Genomic DNA, 19,195 nt, shown 5'->3' on the forward strand with positions numbered 1-19,195 from the left:
GCGGGGGCGGCGTGGTCGGCGGCGGCTCGGGGCGCTTGGGCGCTTGCGGGGAGTAGGAAGCAGGCGGCGGCATCCCGTGTAGGTCGCGGCAGGGGACCCCCGGAGCGGCGGCGGTGGTAGCGCGCGGGGACGATGGCGGCGTCTTCGGACAAGCTCTACCGGGTCGAGTATGCCAAGAGCGGGCGCGCGTCTTGCAAGAAATGCAGCGAGAGCATCCCCAAGGACTCGCTGCGAATGGCCATCATGGTGCAGGTGCGCGCGGCGCTTTGTGCGCGCTGTTGGGGGGGTTGGGGAGGGACGTGGAGGGGGAGGGGGACCCGGAGGGGGAGAGGCTGCCCGCAGGGGCCCGCCCGGGAAAGCCTTCCCGGGGCGGGGCGGGCGAGGCCCTACGCCTTGCAGAGCTGGGGGGCAGCTGTAGCTCCTTGGGGCGGGGGAGGGGCTCATCGTCTCCCTGCAGTCCTCCGGGGGGGATGCATGCTAGGGCTTTTGGAGCCGATCCCGTTCAGACCCACCTCGTGCTGGAAGGTTTTTGTCCTCCGTTGGTGATGGCGACTGGCCTGTAAGGATTCGTTTAATCTGGCTTTAGGTGTCGTTTCAACACTCGCTCGCTTGCCCTCGGTTTTTTCTTAGTTGTGCAAAATTATGCGAATCCGTGTCCTTTCTGTACTGTGCATCCACTTTTGGTCTAATTCGTGGTTTGAAATCGTATTTCCCCCAAACTCCATGTTCACAGGCGCGCGCTCTCTTCCTGAGGCATTTCCAGCTGTCCGGTTTGAGTAAGAGCGGCCGCACGGATGTCGCTAGCCCCTCCGGCCTTCTGGGCACGTGGGGGATCCCCCCACAGTTTTGAGGGGAACTTACCGCTCCCGAATCCCTCGGCCCTCCGTGTGCTGCTTCTCCCTGCCCTCCTCCCGGCTCCGACATGAACTTTCTGGTAGCTGCATTCATTGCTCACAGTCCCGGTAACTTGATTTCCCCTCCCTGCAGTGAGGCAGCAGAGTGAGGAACAATCAGATAGTCTTCACTGGGTTTTCAGTACTTACTAGGTGGAAATGAGGGCGTGCTGTTTTCGTATCCTCAGGGCCTACCTAGGTCTGTTGCCGGCGGCGAGGTACTTATCCACTCAGTGAACACTGAGCTTCACCAGTTGGGTCCTAGGGGCACAGAGAAAGACCCCCACCCCACCTTGGCAGTCACCGGTTTGGTTAAGGCGAAAGTGACTGGTAAACGGCGCTGTACTGGGCGCACACCATCCGGGAGTGAGTGCCTGGTTGGGATTCTGATCAGTATTTGTTTTGCCCAGAAGTGGCAGTCTGGAAAAGCAGATGAGGCCCACCATCTGCAAAGCTTATCTCCCACAAAGGCGCTCTGGTCTTGAACCTGAATGTAGGAGCTGCCTGACCTTAAGCTGTGTTGGCATTAACATTTTTCAAAGAATTAGAACAAGAAATTCCCTTTCAGTGCAGGGTCTCAGGAGAGCCGTGGGTTTGGAGAAGAAATCTACATCACCTGCACTCATATCTGATCGTGCATATAAGCAGAAAGTAAAAGCAGGAGCTGTGGTTTTCATCACCAGCGGTAACACATTTTCACGTCGCTTTTCACGGGTTGGGGATTTCTCACAACACCCGTTATGCTTGTCGGTATTCAAAGTTACTGCAGTTGGGGGAGTAGGTGCTATATCTTAATGCCTTAAAGCTCCCTGCATCCCCCTGAATTTCTTAAGTGTTTTGATGATGATTTCAGCCTAATGGGTTTCTCTTGAGAGCCGGTATAGTTCATTATGCATTTTTAAATCTCATTCCGGGAAGAGGACATTTGTAGGCTTCACAAGTCAGCCAGAGAGGACCCTGTCCTATCGGGAAGGACAGACAGAAGACCTTAGGGCAGCCAGTGAGAAGCTTGGGCAAGGCTGTCGGATTGAGGAGGGCTTGGGCGTCTGGGGGTGGGGAGTGTTGGGGATGGCCCCACCGAGGACCAAATAAAGTGTAGCATTCTGGGCCCTTGTTGGGCAATCTGGATGGTGAAAGAAATTATTATTAAAAGTGAGTGGTTTTCTGTGACTGTGATGGGGGTGGAGTTTCCATTCAGAACGTAAAGTCTGGTCTTGTGTCCGGAGCTGGTGGAGGTCAGGAAGAAAGAAGCCATTCTTCCACTTGGGTTTCAATACTTTTCTTTTACATTTGTATGTGAGGATTGTTTTCCCTAGCTATCAGATACCTGATGCCTTAGGTGGTGGGCCCAGGGGCAGCCTCCAGGCACCCACCGGGCACCCATTGGGCCTTTTGGCAGGGAAGGGGTTGTGGTCAACTCCTGGCTCAGCTTAGGGCTGAAGCAAACCTCGGGGGTTGCACGCACTTTGTCGTCCCTGGTGTCTGCAGGTACCGGGGGCAGCAGGATGGCCTGCTGAGTGCAGAAGGCAGCCCAGTGAGGACCTTGGTACTTGGGGGTGCTGGGTGTTTGCTGAGTACACAGATGCTGCTGCTGACGGCTGTCAGGTGAAAGCATAGTCTCGTGACCTTATTCTGGTTTCCTTCCTGCCGTGTCATTGCCAGTCCCAAGTTCTAGGGTGAAGCCTTGCTTTGATTAGGGGTCCTTCATCTCAAGGGAGAATGAGAGGCCTAACAAACCCCCCAAACTTCTGCTGTGAGCACACCCTTGGGCCACACCTCTCGGTCAGTCCACGCTGTGTCAGCTGTTTGGGACGCAGCCCCAGAACCAACGTTTAGGGGGCAGGTGTGGGGCCCCTGCCAGAGCCGGGAGAAAATGCCACACGAGTTCTGGTGCGGGGTGAAGGCGCTGGGCCACCGGCCTCCTTTCCATGAATGTGACCGAGTGTTGCAGAGGGGGGTAGATGAGGGGCGCCAGGACCCGAGGGGCCTTGTGGGAGGCACTGCGACACACAGCGCAGTGGCCAGATGCTTCTAGATGTGTTGGCCGTTCTGGTGGACACTGGAGAGCCAGAACTCCACAGGAATCCATTCTCGGATGCCTGTGTTGGGTGTGGAGGCCATCTCTTCCTTAGCACTTCTCCCTGCCTGGTACGGGAAAGAGGTGTTGACCTAGGAGTCACCCCGAACTGCGGGGAGCTGAGGGAGAGCCTCCCAGGGGACTGAGGAGGTGCTACTGAGTAGGGCCACGGGTGTCAGGGACCCGGGGACGGCCAAGGTGCTGTAGACGAGGCAGCCTGCTGCCCAGCCCTTGGCGTGCCCCGATGTGAACCTTCCCTCTGAATCTGTGACCCTGGGAGGCCACTCCCCCAGGGGAGAACTTGTCGCTGCTTTTTCAGAATGTTTCCCCTATCTGATGGCTTCATCCAAAAATTTCCACGCGGTGTTTATTTTTGATGCCATTTTAACCTTTTTTCTTCCGTCCGCACGGCACATGGCTTTATTTTCTATAAAAGCAGAGGGTTGGGGCCTCCCTTGATTTGGTCAGAACCGTTGGTGTTATTTTTAAGAGCTCTTCCTGCCGAGTGGTGCTGTGTAGCGGAAAGGACTTTGGTGTCTGGGTTTTAGCGGGGCTGAGTCACTTGCCTCCTGTGTGCCACTCCCCCCAGACATCTGTGATGGAGGTGCCGCTTCCTACCCGGAGGGCGGCCTGTGCACAGCGTGAGGGACCCAGTCAGTGCCAGCAACCACCTGCCCCGGGAGGGAGGCTTGATGGGCCATCAGGAACCACTGTGAGAGGGGAAGCTGCTTCTGAGGGGACTTGCACTTCTCACTTGCTGAAGGGGGGCGGGCAGGTAGCTCAGGCCCCCCATCGGCTTGGCTTCTGTCCCCTGCCGGTTCCCTGGGAGGTGGGGGGGAGTTCCTTCATCCCACTCCCCTCGATGCAACTGCTTCCAGCCTGACACGGTTTCCTGACACATTTTCTCTGCGCACGATCTGCAACTTGTTCTCATTATTCCAACCACAGAGATGCCAGAAGAGCCCCTTTTGGGCCACACGGACCTTTGGGGTCCAAGCCATCCTGGCGGGTGCAGGGGATGGGCTCACGGAGCAGGGAATCCCGTGTCCAGAGAGGACAGCCCCAGCCCCGAAAGGCAGTGGTCTTCCAGGCCCTTTGGGAAGATCTCCAGAGATGCCACGTTTCCCACTTCTTATGTGACGTGGAGGACAGAGCTCAGCTGTCCCCCTTTCTCAGACCAGGAAACTCGGGCCAGGGGTGGGGCCAGCCGCCCACTCACCTCCCTCTGCTTCTCTCCTAGTCGCCCATGTTCGATGGAAAAGTCCCACACTGGTACCACTTCTCCTGCTTCTGGAAGGTCGGCCACGCCATTCGGCAGCCCGACGTCGAGGTGGATGGGTTCTCAGAGCTCAGGTGGGACGACCAGCAGAAGGTCAAGAAGACCGCGGAGGCTGGAGGGGTGACAGGTGGGTACAGACCAGGGAGACGGTGGGTCTAGGCCCCCAGCCTCAACCTGGAAGCTTCCCTGGGATCTTTCCTGAGAAAGCAAAGAAATGAGCCCTTCAGCTGCCGCCCTCGCCCCCCATTTCACACGTTTGCATTCGGGGAACATGACGCTGGTGTGTTACTCCTGAGGCACCTTGGTGACTTGGCATTGTCCTGTGGCGCAGGATTTTACTTTCCAGGATGCTGGAAATGTAGCTTTTTGGGGTTGTTTTTGAGATTTTAAGTAATCTCTACACCCATCGCAGGGCCCAAACCCACCCACAACCTCGAGGTCAAGAGTCACACACTTGGTCACTGAGCCAGCCAGGCTTCCAGGAAAGGTAGCTTTTTCATTTCTGGTTGCTGCTCCGTTTTCGGGGGGCTGTTGGCTTAGCATGGGCTTCGATCACAGCAGAGTTCCACAGGAGTGCGGAGCGCTCCCATTGACCTCTCGCCTGCTTGGGGCACAGCCTCCCCCTCTGTCTCCTCCAGAGCCATGCAGCTGTTACAGCTGATGACCCTACGGTGATGCCTCCCTGTCACCAAAGCCCATAGTCTATATCAAGAGCTCACTCACCGTGATGTGCGTTTGATGGGTCTGGACAACGTGTAGTCGACCCGTGACACAGGTGTGAACCATGCAGGCCTACTTATGTGTCTGTTTTTCTCCAAACATTTAGGACAGCGCTGTAAAGGGGTTTCCTTTTTCCTTAATGTTTTTCTCTCCGTTTTGTTTTGTTTTTTTTAATGTTTATTTTTGAGAGAGAATTCATGAGCAGAGGAGGGGAGGGAGAATCCAAGCAAGCTCTACCTGTTGGCCCTGGGCTCGAATTCAGGAACCGTCCGTGTGATGACATGACAGGAGCTAAAATCAAAGAAGCTCAAATAGCTGAGCCGCCCAGGCACCCCCTTTATGGTTTTTTCTTTTCTAAATTTTTTTAATGTTTATTTATTTTTGAGAGACAGAGCATGAGCAGGGGAGGGACAGTGAGAGGGGTGGGGCGCAGACTCCGAAGCAGGCTCCAGGCTCTGAGCCGTCAGCACAGAGCCAGACGCGGGACTCAAACCCACCAACTGAGATAATGACCTGAGCCTAAGTCAGAAGCACAACCAACTGAGCCACCCAGGCGCCCCTGAGATTCTCTTAATAACGTGTTCACTTTTGTGGTTTACCTTATTGTGAGTACAGTATTTAATACGCATGACAAATCCACGTAATACAGCAGGCATTGATCAGCTGTATTCAGGGCTTCCGGTCAATAGTAGGCTATTAGTAGTTAAGTTTTGGAGAAAATCAAAAGTTACACCCAGATTTTCAGTGCAAGAGGGGGTCAGCACCCCAAGCCCCACATCGTTCAAGTGCCAGGTGTTGGAATCACACTGTATGTAGTCTTTTCAGATTGGGCCTTTTCACTTGGAAATGTGCGTTTCGGGGTGCCTGAGTGGGTCTGTTGTTAAGTGTCCAACACTTGGTTTTGGCTCAGGTCATGGTCTCATGGTTCCTGTGTTCGAGCCCTGCATGCCCACATGTGCTCTCTCTTGCTTTCAAAGTAAATAAAGGTTAAAAAAGAATGGGTATTTCAGTTTCTTCCCTGTCTCTTCATGACCTGATAGTTCTTTTTTTTTTTTTTTAGTGTTTTATTTATTTTTTGAAAGAGAGAGAGAGAGAGAGTGTGTGTGTGTGTGTGTGTGTGTGTGTGTGTGTGTGTGTGAGAGAGAGAGCAGGGGAGGGTCAGAGAGAGAGAGATACAGAATCGGAAGCAGCCTCCAGGCTCTGAGCTGTCAGCACAGAGCCTGATGCCAGACTCAAACCCATAAACCCTGAGATCATGACCGGAGCCGAAGTCAGACGCTTAACCGACTGAGCCACCCAGGCGCCCCCATAGCTCATTTCTTCTTAGCACCAGATAATCTTCCATTGTCTGGATGGACCCTGGGTTATCCTTTCACCTGCAGAAGGATATCTTGGTGGTTTCCAGGTTTGGGAAATGGCAAAACTGCTGTAAACATCCATAGGCAGGTAGCTGTATGGACATGTTTTCAGTGCATTTGGGTAGATAACCAGGTGGCATGATTCCTGCATCATTCAGTGAGAGTGTTTAGTTTCATGAGAAACTCCCCAGGGTGGCTACACATTGTGAGTTCCTACCAGCGGTGAGCGAGTGAGAGCTCCCCAGGCTCAGGGTGTCCGTGCTCTGGGTCGGGCCGTTCTGATGGGTACGTAGACGTGTCATGGTTTTATTTGCAGTCCCCTGACGCCATACGGCGCCAAGTATCTCTTCGAGAGCTCCTTGCTGTCCAGTGCTTCTTCGGTGAGGACTCTCTGGATGTTTGCCCGTTTGTCATTTGTTCTGTGACCGTTGGGTCTGAGAGTTCTTCGTAGCTCCAGGATCGCAGCCCTCTGTCAGGTGTGCCCTCTGCAGATCTCTTTCCCAGTCTTTGGCTTCTCCTCTCTCGTTCCCTTGACGTGGCCTGTAACAGGCAGAAGTTTCCGAGTTTAGGGAACTTGGTGCTGTGGTGTCGTATGTAAATACCATCATCACGCCAAGGTGAGCTAGATGGCTCTCCTGTGTTCTGTTCTGGGACAGAACAGTCCCATCCTCATGTGCGTCTTCCTCATACGACTTTTACACTCAAGGCGCCCAGGTGGATTTTTGTGTGCAGCTGTATGTTGTGCCAGCACTGCCTGTTGAAGATTCTTTTTGTTTCTTTGTTTTATTTTGAGGTGGGGGAGGGGAGAGGGCAAGCATGAGAGAGAGAATCCAAGCAGGCTCTGTGCTGACGGTGGGGAAACTCAAACTCACGATCTGTGAGGTAAAGACCTGAGCCGAACGCTTTACTGACTGAGCCCCTCGGGAGCCCTAAAAATTGTTTTTCTCTCTTACGTTGCCTTTGCTCTTTTGTCAAGCATCGGGTGACTGTGGGTGTGTTTCTGGGCTCTGTTGTGCTTCTCTGCCTGTCCCGCAGGCACCACACTGTCCCGATGACAATAGAGGTCAAATGTTTGTCATCGGACATTTCCACCTCCAGTATTGGAGGTCGAGTTTATATGTTAGCGGAAGAACCAGAACCTGATCCAAAACCAAGAGCCAGATGCATGACTGACAGAGCCCCCCAGGTGATCCAATGATTCTGTTTAAGTACACTCTGCCCGAGGGCCCCTGGGGGGCTCCGTCAGTTGAGCGTCTAAAGTTAGCTCAGGTCATGATCTCGCAGTTCATGGGATTGAGCCCTGCGTTGGGCTCTGCTGACAGCTCAGAGCCTGAAGCCTGCTTCGAATTCTGTGTCTCTTTCTCTCTATCCCTCCCCTGCTCATGTTCTGTCTTTCAAAAATAAATAAGTGTAAAAAAATTTTTTTTTAAGTACGCTCTACCTGACATGGGACTCGAACTCACGATCTTGAGATTGAACCAGCTGGGCGCCATTTGACGTTTCTCTCTGAAGCCTGTTCGAATGTTTTGCCACATCGAAGCCTCCTGCTGTTTGAAATGTCCTGTAGCCCCGTCTGCTCAGTCTCTGGTTTTGGTCTTATTTTGAACTTATTCACCTGGAATTTTTTTTTTTTAATTTTTTTAATGTTTTATTTATTTTTGAGACAGAGAGACAGAGCATGAGCTGGGAGGGGCAGAGAGAGAGGGAGACACAGAATCTGAAGACAGGCTCCAGGCTCTGAGCTAGCTGTCAGCACAGAGCCAGACACGGGGCTCGAACCCACGAATGTGAGATCATGACCTGAGCCGAAGTCGGACGCTCAACTGACTGAGCCACCCAGGCGCCCCCACCTGGAATTTTTTAAATAGCTTACATGCAGTTCCCTGACTTTTGATAGATGCTCGCAGCCCTGTACCACACTCCCGTCAAGTTAAGAAGTGTTCCCATTCCCCCCAGAATTCCCTTGGCGCCCTCTCTCTTACCCTCCCCCCAGGGAGCAGCACTGCTCTGATTTTGGTCCCCGTGGATGAGTGCTGTGTGATTTGGGATTTCCGAAGGAGAGGGGGAGTGTGCTCCCATAAGCCCCTTCCCCGCAGCAGGGCCTTTGTGCCTTGGCTTGGCTGCCTGGTTACCTGGGCTCTGCATTGCTGAGGAGTGCTCCTGGGAAGGATCACTGTCGTTCATTGAGCATGAATCGTTGCTATTCATACAGCCCTTAACATTTGTGTCCAGGTCTCCACGTAGCATGTGCTTTTGTTTTCTCTGGATGAGGATCTGGAAATGGAACTGCAGATCGCTCCATAGGTATGAGCTCGCTCTAGGCTTTTTTTTTTTTTTTTTTTAATGTTTTATTTTTTGAGAGAGAGAGAGAGAGAGAGACAGCTTGAGCAGGGGAGGGTCAGAGAGAGGGGGAGATACAGAATCTGAAGCAGGCTCCAGGCTCTGAGCTAGCTGTCAGCACAGAGCCTGATGCGGGGCTCGAGGTGAGATCATGACCTGAGCCGAAGCTGGATGCTCAACCGACTGAGCCACCCGGGCACTCTAGGCTCTTTAAGGAGCAGGCCAGGCTGTTTTCCCCGCCTGAGGGATGGGAGTGTCCTCCCCACCACTGGTATGAGCCACTGACGGCTGTGTAGTGAGACCCTGTTGTGGTTTTAACTTGCCTTGGTCATTCTGTTGAGTTGTAAGAGTTCTTAGAATATTTTAGAGACAGGACCTTTATCAGATGCAAACAAACCTTTTCTCATTCTGGGGTCTCCCTTTTTGTTTGATTACTGACCTTTCACCAAGAGCAGTAGTTAATTTTTTTCTTCTCCTTTGTTGGTTTGTGCTTTCTGTCTCCTGAGACACGTTTGCCTGTTCACAGATGGTGAAGCTCACTCCCTTAGGGTTCTCTGGAAATCCCTTAGTTCTAACGTTCACACTCAGTTTCTGATCTGTCTTCCCTGAAGGTTGGCATTAGGTGTGAGGAAGGAGTTGTTTTTTGTGTTTTCCATGTGGATGCTGTTTTGTTCCCACACTGTTTGTGAGGAAGAGACTTCCTTTGTTAAAACCCGTGGACTCAATAACTGGGTCTGTCCGGCTCGCCCCCCACCCCACCCCCGTTGTCTCCCCTCCGCAGCCTCAGTTCTGTAGTTTTTATGGGACATCATGAAATCATGACATGTGAGGCCTGCGGCTTTGTTCTTTGTCAGTACTGCTTTGACCTCTCTGGATCCTTTGTAGTTCCTTACCTATTTTGTGGTGAACTTGTCAATTTCTTGCACGAGGACACTTGCTAGGATTTTGGTTCGCATCACACGGAATTTGTGGATCAAACTGGATTGACATGCTGGTCTGTTAGCAAACGGAGCCAATCTACAACAGGATGGATCCCTCCGTGTACTTGGGTCCTTGTTCATTTCAGCAGCGTCCTGCCGCTTTCGGCGGAGAGGGTTTGAGTGTCTTGTAAATCCGTTTCTAAGCATTAAATGTATTGAAATGGCACTTAAACAGAAGCATGGCTTATTTTCTTTCTCTAATATGGTTATTCGGATTTGGAAACGTTTTATATGTTGATCTTTGGTTCTGCAGATTTCACTTGATTCACTTAATGGTCAAGGTGGTTTTTTACATATTCCTACAGATATGGGGATCACATCACATACAGGGAGAGAAGGCTTTATACTGTTACACCCTCTGGCTCTTTTTTGGGCCCTCATGCACTCGCTGGAGCCCCCGGTCCAATGTCGTATAGATGCGGCAGGAGAAGACAGCCTGTCTCCGTCTCGGTCTTGGAATTTCTTTTATGGAAGAGTGTCCTTTGGGCCAGATGCCTGGCCATGGATCCCAGAGAGTTTTTGCTGTGCGTGGCAACTTTGCCTGTGGATTCCAGATAAAGCCTTCAACTGTTTCTTCTTACGTGTCCGGTGTCTCTCTGTATCGAGACACTTCGTGTAATTCCAGCATGTGATTTTGATAAATAGAAATGTGATAGAAATAGGAAGGTGACCTGCAGGGTAGCAGGCTGTGTTATGTGGCTTTGCTAATCCGCACTGGGAAGTGTTTTGTCAAGTGAGGCAGGGCCCCAGAGGCGATGGAGGGAGCCGGGAGGTGAGCTGCGCCCATTGGAGAGCCTGCCTGCAGAAGGGTGGTGTCTCATTGCCAGAAAAGCCCCTCCTTCCCGCCTGAACCCCAGGGGGTCCCATGGGCAAGTCTAGGCAGGGCCCCCTGAGGCTGAGGAGCCCATGGTCCATCCTTCAGGCAAAGGCCAGGACGCGGGCTGCAAGACGGAGAAGACTCTGGCTGACTTCACAGCGGAGTATGCCAAGTCCAGCAGGAGCACGTGCAAAGGCTGCATGGAGAAGATTGAGAAGGTGGGCGCGGGGCCAGACCTGAGCCACCTGGGCTCTGGTGTCAGGTGTGGGGTGGGGGTCCAAGGACAGAGAAAGCAGGGGTTTCGCTACCGGCTCAGCACCAGTGGTGAAACATGCAGTGAAGACCTCACAGGCGTGGGGCTTGCCAGCTCAGCCCGCATGGCGGCCCCTGTTCTGAATTGTAGTTTGTCACTGCTTCAGAGGGGCCTTCCTGTACAGATGTGGGGCGGGGAGATGTCCTGGACAGCGTTCCAGGGCCTGCTCTGCTCTGTCTTCTCTGGGCCAACAGAGTGTTCTCGATGTTGGCACATCCTCCAGTGCCCGGGCAGTCAGGCGGGCAGGGAGACAGCGGCTGGAGCCTGGTGCTGAGCCTCTGGGTATGCACAGTCCTCAGTGGCTGGACACGTTCCACACCTCGCTGTGGCCCTGGCATGGACCTGACAGGCCCTGAGGTCACCATCCCTCTTCTTGGTACCATGTGTGGTTTTTTTTGCAGGGCCAGATACGCTTGTCCAAGAAAATGCTAGACCCGGAGAAGCCCCAACTGGGCCTGATTGACCGCTGGTACCACCCAGGCTGCTTCATCAAGAACAGGGAGGAACTGGGGTTCCGGCCCGAGTTCAGCGCCAGCCAGCTCAAGGGCTTCAGCCTTCTTACCCCAGAGGATAGAGAGACCCTCAAGAAGCAGCTCCCGGGAGTCAAGAGTGAAGGGTGGGTGTGAGGCCTGCGGGGGGGGCAGGGGGAGGGGCTCGGGGAGAAGGGGGGGTATGGAGCTATGGGAGGTGTGGGGGCGTTCAGGGAGACCTTGAGGATTCCAGGCCGCTCCCGGGTCTTCCTTTGCTACTAAGTCTGCATGTAAGGGTGCAGAGTGAAGGGCCCCTTCCCGGCGGCAGGGGTAGAGGACACAGGGACCTGCAGGAGTTGCCAGCATGGTCTGATCCAGACACACAGACCTATTATTAGCCCCCCACCCCCACCCCTGCCCAGGAGAGGAGGGCTCTCCTGCCTGGGCCAGCCATCACGTTTCCCGTGACCCCTGCATGGCCCTCTCCCTGTCCCCACGTGTGGCCATGTCCCTGTATGTCTGGGTCTCTCTGGTGATGGTGCTGGGAGCTGAGTGTGCTTCCTGCAGTGCTGACCTTCAGGACAGGAAGCCCTGTCCCTGCCAATCCTGGGTCACACGTGTTTTTTTCCATTTCCCCTGTTGGTCCCTGCACCCTGGTCTCCAGTTGCTCATGGTCATGGATGCAGCAAGGGAGGCGGGGCAGGAGTGTGCATGGTGTGTGCCCTGCTCCCTAGACAGCGGCTGTGAGAATTGGAGTGACCCTGACCTCCCTGTTATTAAGCCACTGCCCTGCATGGTCCGGGATCATATCACACAAGGTCATCCTGTAGCACACGCAGTTGTGGAGTATGAGGAAAGTGGGAGACCCAACCTGTGGATTAAAAGTCCTCAGGACAGGGGTCCCTGGGGGACTCAGTCCGTTAAGACTCTGACTTCGGCTCAGGTCATGATCTCACGGTTCATGGATTCAGGCCCCGTGTTAGGCTCTGTGCTGACAGCTCAGAGCCTGAGGCCTGCTTCGGATTCTGTGTGTGTGTCTCTGCCCCTCCCCTGTTCACACTCTGTCTTTCTCTTTCAAAAACAAAATTGAAAAAAAAAAAAGTCCTCGGAACAGTCCAGCTCATGGTGCGAGTGCGGGGTGCCGAGCTCACATTTGTGCTGTGGTCCATCAGCACCCTGCTGGGTTCCTGACCGGGGGGAGGGGGGGGTGTCCTCTGCTTCATGGGTGAGGGGAAGTGCTCAGGTATGTGATGGCTGAAACTTAGCCACTGTGACTGCCTCGCCCTGTTTTGGGTGGCCAATGACGACCCTTCGTGCCTCCTTCAAGTCAGTGACTGCTGACCAGCCCAGGTGGCCATTAGCGGTGCTGAGGTCTCGTTGGAGGCTTGAAGGACAGTGCAGCCCTACCTGAGAGCAGCCCATTGACCTTGGGAGCAGCCCCGTGTTTTCACTTGAAAGCCTTGGCCCCTGGCACGAGTGGTTCATCTCTGCGGTCCCTGCCCCTTGGCAGTGGGCTCAGTGGTCATTCTGCCAGGACATTACAGGCTGCTTTGTTTGTGCCAAGACGTACATGGGTTTTTGACATCAGATGAGGCCTGAGCCCTGGATCCTTTACCAGCTGTTCCAAGGCCCCGGGGCACCCCCTGACCGCCCCCTAGCAGCAGAATTCACCACAAGGTGCATGAGGCCCATTGCCAGCACTGCCTGGGCTGACTGGGCACCCGAAGGCAGTGAGTGAGGTGCAGTGTGATGGCAGCCGGCACATGGCGCTCCAGGGACGTGAAAGTCCCGCATCACCTGAGTCGCTGGGGTTCGCGGCTCTGATGACTCTCTTCCATCCCGTGTCTCTTTCAGAAAGAGAAAAGGCGATGAGGTGGATGGCATGGATGAAGTGGCCAAGAAGAAATCTAAAAAGGAAAAGGACAAGGATAGTAAGCTTGAGAAGGCCCTCAAGGTGAGTGCAGCAGCTTTGTACTCGCCCCCCCCCCCCACGTTCTCTTCCCTGTTCCAGGAAGAAAGCCTAGGCCCCACCTCCAGGAATTCCCAACTGCTGGCACTTGTTAATAGTAACCCCACCCCCCAGGGGTCTCTTCCCACCCAGAACAGCACTTCATGCTTGGAGGAGAGCCACCGTAGGCTCCCGTGTCACCCCAGCCTCCTCACACTGGACCTGGGGGGCTGCAGGCCAAGTGCCCGGCCCGCACGAGTACCGGGAAGAGCCACTCGAAGATCTGTTGTGTACAAGAGGAATAGGAGGCATGCAGAGAAAGGGGCGGAAACCGCCTGCTGACTCCGTAGTCATCAGCAGGTTCAGCTCTATGTCGCTTACTTGTGTGTTGAATCAAAGTAAAGATTATTGATCAGAAAATGCTGGGTGTTCAGGAAATCCAGGGGAGAACCATCTGTCTCTCCTTGGGCACATGATTTCCATGGGCCATCTGCTCGGCTCTGTTGTGAGCGTTTTCGGTCTTGCTAGTGTGACAGAGATGAGAAACAGTGTCTGATCTGGTCCCAGGTGCTTGACAAGAGTCACCCGTTTGATGCGATTGTCTGTAGCAACACGGTGTCTGTTGTGTGTAAATCCGGACATGGTAGAGTTGGTTTATTTTGCGTTTGCCTCTTAGTGGGTTTGGTGTTCTCTTGAGTGCAGTCAGGGAAATCCGAATGTTCCCGGCGTCCCCAGCATCCTCATCCTGGGCCGAGGAGGTGATGTTCCTTCCTCTGTTGACACTTGCGCCCTTGTGTCCTCAGCTGGAGACAGGGCGCTTGCCATGCAGGCAGGGTAGGGACTGGGAAGCTGCAAGCAGGCACCGATGTGTGTGGTGTCACTTTGTTGGTCGCATTAAAATCTTCCTCCCTTGAGGGGGTGCCTGGCTGGTTCAGGGGAGCATGTGATCTTGGGGTCCTGAGTTCAAGCCCCACATTGGATGTAGAGATTGCTGAAAGATAAAATATTAAAAAGGGTGGGGGCACCGTTAAAATCCTTACTTGGTGCAGAGAGCGGCCCTGAGGGGTGGCAGGGGCTGGCATTTTCACCTCTGGTTTGCATGGGTGCCGTGTGTGGCCGAGGGGTGAACAGCTTGCCTGTGACCCTAGCAGGGAGGCAGCTCACGCCATGTGCCCTGATGTGGGGAGGCTGGGGCTGTCCTGGGCAGGGCGGTAGTGAGGATAAATGAGACGCGGAGGGTAGGCACTGCGTGAACACGGCCCCCAAGACTGAAAACTCCGCTTCCTGGAGAACATAGGTCTGTCCTGTGCAACATGCTTGCCATCAAGGCCGGTGGGGGTGCTTGGGATCGTCCCTACTTACTTTTGGAGTAGAGAACAGCCACCCCTCGTCCCTGAGGCGTGAGCATCGTGAGGGGTCAGGGGGGTGTGCCTGCTACACTGGGCTCTCCCCCGAGGACTGGGTCCAGGGACAGCCCTGGGTAGAAGCGGGATTCTTGGGGCGGGGCGCTTCCCTGTGGCTGATGGGCCAGGACACGGGGGAGACTGGCCAGGGATGGGGCCCCTCCCATCGGGTCTTCCGGCTGAGCTGATCTTCTGGCCACTGGCTTCCATCGCAGGCCCAGAACGAGCTGATATGGAACATCAAGGACGAGCTGAAGAAAGCGTGTTCAACCAACGACCTGAAAGAGCTGCTCATCTTCAACAAGCAGCAAGTCCCCTCCGGGGAGTCGGCGGTGAGCTGCCCTCCACGGAGCAACCTTGTCGGGGAAGGGGGCGGGGGGGGGGGGGATCACAGCGCTGCAGTCACTCCACGTGGCCATTTCCAGGGCAGCAAAGACTCTTCCATACATCATCCCTGCATCTAGAGTTTGGTGACAGGAGAGCAGGCTGTACATTCATGTGCACACTTGGCCCAGGTGTGGGGTGGGGGGAGCCCCCAGTTCCCTTCCCCCCTGGTTTCCCAGCTGGCTCTGGAGACAGCCTGGCCATCCTTTTACCTCTCGGCCACCCAGGGACAGCGGCTTCACCCTGTCATGGGGCCCCAGCAGTCCAAGCTCTGCTGGAGACCACCTGTGCGGTGTCCAGGCAAGGGGGGGCGAGCCCTCCTCTCTGACCTGCTGCTCATGGGTCTCAGATCTTGGACCGAGTGGCAGATGGCATGGTGTTCGGGGCCCTCCTTCCCTGCAAGGAATGCTCGGGCCAGCTGGTCTTCAAGAGCGACGCCTACTACTGTACCGGGGACGTCACCGCCTGGACCAAGTGTATGGTCAGGACACAGACACCCAGCCGGAAGGAGTGGGTGACCCCAAAGGTAAGGGGGGGTGGATTCCGGGAGCTTAGCCAGAAAAACACCATCACCCCATCTCTGGGCTTGGCCACACTGCAAGTCACCATGACCGCAGTGCAGTGTGCCCCAGGCTCCTTCCCGGCGAGGCCGTCCTCAGCCGGGACACAAAACGGTATCATCGGATCCATACGTTTGCAGACTCCATGTCTTCTAACTGAGGGAGTGTGGTCTTGTCTGCTTGGTGTAAACTACTCTTGCCAAGATGTCTGCTGATCAAGCACCTCCTCTGTGCCGGGCACTGTTCCAGATGCAGGGACGAGAACTTCTTTCCCAAGGCCATTTCTTGAGGGGAGGGCGGGCAGAATTAAGTATCTGGTGTTGGTCTCAGGTGTTTGTTTGCTTTTTTATTTTTAAATGAAACTGCATATTCTCAATGCAGAAAACTCACTCAGGGCGCGCAACTGGGACTCGCAGTGCCCGCAGACCCATGCAGGCTGGCACCCAGGGGCAGGGCTTCAAGCCTGGTCGGGTCACCTCGCTCGCTGTGTGCACTGCAGCGTGCCAAGCCTTGGGGATGGTGGCCCGTGGGCAGCACTCCGTGGCTGTACCCCCGCCGCCACGGCTCTAGTGCCCCGGCTTGCCCAGCTGCCACCCTTCCCTCTCTGTCTTCGGTACTTACTCCTGAGTGATCGCTCAACATCAACTCCAACCTCGTCATTTCTTTCGTCCTCAAAATCTTCCAGTGGTTCTGCGCATCACTTGAAGTCTTTTCCCAGGTTTTCTGAGTCTGTGAATATTGCACACCAATTTATGGTATTTGTGTTCCTTTTACTACCTTTGAGGAAATAATAAGGTCAGAAGGACAGGAACTAGGTTGTATTATGTACCAGTGGCACAGCATTTACTTTTTTTTTTTAAGATTATTTTGGGAGACAGACCACGTGAGTGGAGAAGGGCAGAAAGAGAATCCTAGGCAGGCTGCAAACCGTCCGCACAGAGCCCAGTGCAGGACTTGAACTCCTGAACCATGAGGTCATGGCCTAAGCTGAAATCCAGTGTCGGACGTTTAACTAACGGAGCCACTGAGGCGCCCGTCTGTCTTTATTTTTGGAGGGTTTGTTTTTGAAGCCACCTGCATGTGTAAGACCTGTTTTCAGGCCGACAGCCCTTGCCGCCTGTGCAGAATCATGGAGTCATGGACCCATGTGAGACTACAGCCCGGGGCCAGAGGCGAGGTTAGCTCTGCGGCATGGCCCTCTGGGGTTGCCGGGGACCTGCCTGGCTCCGGGGGCCTTCTGTGGCCTCTCCACTGCCCTGTGCCCCTGGAGTATGGGTCTCCCTGCCCACCGCATGTGCACTTGCATGCTCATTCTTCACGCTCCCAGCCATGGGGTCGCAAGTCTGCTTGTGCCATGCTTTTTCAGCCCTGGCTGCCTAAGTAGGTCACTGCCTCCAAGGAGCCCTCCCAGAGTTCCTGGTCTGGGTCACGTGGCCTTCGGTTGTGGAGCTCAGCTCTTGTGTTAAAGTTAGCCCTCCTATATCTGCCCCAGTCAAGACCGGACTTCTTCCTCAGAGGGAGAAACGGTCTTTGGCACATCACTGTGATACATGGTGTGTTTGGTGCTTGGCTTGTGCTGCAGGTGGTCTGTTTTTACCCAGTGGGCTTTCACTGAACCCACTGTCACAGGAACAGGCCCTTGATCAGGTGATGTGGAGCCCAGCCCACTATGTCACCCAGGAGGAGGAGGGACCATGCTTGCAGCAGAATCCGCAGCGAACACGGTCATTGGGCTCTCTGCAGCCATGTCCTTTCTGTTTTGTGTGGTTTTTTTTTTCTTCTTAATATTTATTTTGAGAGCAAGTGAGCAGGGAAGGGGCAGAGAGAGAATCCCAAGCAGGCTCCGCACTGTCAGCGCGGACCCCGACTCAGAGCTCCAGGCCCTGAACCCTGAGATCACGGCCTGAGCCAGAATCGGGACTCGGATGCTTAACCACAGAATCCCACAGGCGCCCTAGCCGCATTCCCTACAGGGGTGGAGGGTGAGAGTTAGCCGACTTCCTCTTGAGGAATAATTCCTTCCCAGTGCGTGCAGTCCCTGTAGGCTCTCTGTCGTGGGGGGGGGGGGGGGGGGGGGGGGGGGGGGGGGGGGGGGGGGGGGGGGGGGGGGGGGAATTTGACCCTTGGGGGCCGCCCAAAGGGGAGGCTCCAGCAATGACCCCCACCGCATGGTCAGCTGATTTGGGGGTGGTTCCCCGTGTCACGTTTTATTTGAGGAAAACTACCGACAGCGTCCACGTGCTAGCTTTGTCGTAAACGCAGAAACACCAGGAATCTGAGCTGTGTTTGCAGTAATTGTGTATCTTGTGCTGGAAGCCTTGCACCTTTTAGGTGGTTCTTTACCTTGAGAGGGGGGAAAAAAGATTGCTTAATTTGGTGGAGCAGAGTCCCCTTTGGCCTAACAGATGGTTATTTCAAGGGAGAACCAGTTTTTAACTTGAACTTTATGTGATATCAGGAATTCCGAGAAATCTCTTACCTCAAGAAACTGAAGATCAAAAAGCAGGACCGGGTATTTCCGCCCGAGACTGGAGCCCCGGTGGCAGCGGCACCCCCGCCCTCCACGGCCTCGGCGCCTGCCAGCGTGAACAGCTCCACCCTGCCAGGTACTGTGGGGCCAGCCTCTAGGAGGGTCCCCTGGGTGCTCTGCGGGCTCCGCTGCCCTCTGCACCATGGGGCACTCAGGAGGAGCATCCTAGGATAGGCCAGGCCGGCGCCCCCCAAGCCCTGTCGTGGGGCTTCTGCTCTGGGGTCCACGCTGAACACCCCACGTGCCGGGGAGGGGTCTCCCCTCGGCGTCAAGCTAGCAAAGCACTGAGTGACCATCCTCGACAGGGCTGGTTTGTCCCATGGGGTTAATGAGTATTGTGTAAGAAACTGCAGTTTCAGACGTGCGGTGGGACAAGCAGGAAAGTAATTGGGGACCCACGTGGCTCTGCTGCTAGCCTCCTGAGCCCTCGTCCCCACACAGCCTTGGCGGTGCACCTTGGGGCATGTCCTGATGGAGGGGATGCCCTCCTTGTGTTCTGTCCTCCACTCTCCCGGCAGCCCCGGGCCGCTGCCTTCATAGGCCCTGTTCTCAGCGGGTGCTGACCAGAGGGGAGCCCAGGCTGTCTGGTCCTCTTGGGACCTCGCTGCTTCACAACCATCTCCCTTCTAGATAAGCCGCTGGCCAACATGAAGATTCTGACGTTGGGGAAGCTGTCCCGGAACAAGGACGAGGTGAAGGCCACGATTGAGAGACTTGGGGGCAAGCTGACCTGCACAGCGAGCAAGGCCTCCCTGTGCATCAGCACCAAAAGTGAGTCTGATCCTGGTGTAGAACAGGGTGGGGCAGGGGCGGGGCCCCCACAGGGCCCTCTGGGATAGCTTTCTTTGCCCAGCACCATTGTTGAGGTCCTTTGTGGAGAGAACCCAGCATGGTTCTAGTGGTACTAGAGGAAGCTGGTGTGTGTGCGCATGCGCATTCACAGGTCTTCTGCCCCAGCTACAGGCTGCTGCCTGCTCCCTGCTCCCTGCCAGCCCAGGACCCTCCCCTTGGGGACACTAATGGGCTCTGTGCAGCCCCAATCACTGTCCGCTCCTAGGAACAGCCTCTTGGATAGGCTCTAGTTTGAGAGCAAAGCTGGGGCGGCACTGCACAACGGGTGCCC

The 19,195-nt window shown here is 55.0% G+C and overlaps 1 protein-coding gene across 1 annotated transcript in view; it reads left to right on the forward strand.

The window, feature by feature from the left end:
• Window positions 1–6: 6 nt before the first annotated feature.
• The window catches only part of PARP1 (poly(ADP-ribose) polymerase 1), a 34,729-nt gene continuing 15,540 nt past the window's right edge, over window positions 7–19,195 (forward strand). Inside the window, exons 1-9 of the mRNA XM_029934896.1 lie at window positions 7–252; window positions 4,211–4,376; window positions 10,570–10,682; window positions 11,179–11,393; window positions 13,102–13,201; window positions 14,814–14,930; window positions 15,332–15,508; window positions 18,001–18,148; window positions 18,703–18,843. Of these exons, the coding sequence (XP_029790756.1) occupies window positions 133–252; window positions 4,211–4,376; window positions 10,570–10,682; window positions 11,179–11,393; window positions 13,102–13,201; window positions 14,814–14,930; window positions 15,332–15,508; window positions 18,001–18,148; window positions 18,703–18,843 (1,297 nt within the window). The 5' untranslated portion in view covers window positions 7–132. The remainder of the gene's footprint in view (window positions 253–4,210; window positions 4,377–10,569; window positions 10,683–11,178; window positions 11,394–13,101; window positions 13,202–14,813; window positions 14,931–15,331; window positions 15,509–18,000; window positions 18,149–18,702; window positions 18,844–19,195) is intronic.

The sequence above is a fragment of the Suricata suricatta genome, chromosome 3, assembly GCF_006229205.1.
Source record: "Suricata suricatta isolate VVHF042 chromosome 3, meerkat_22Aug2017_6uvM2_HiC, whole genome shotgun sequence".
In the NCBI taxonomy this organism is placed as follows: domain Eukaryota; kingdom Metazoa; phylum Chordata; class Mammalia; order Carnivora; family Herpestidae; genus Suricata; species Suricata suricatta.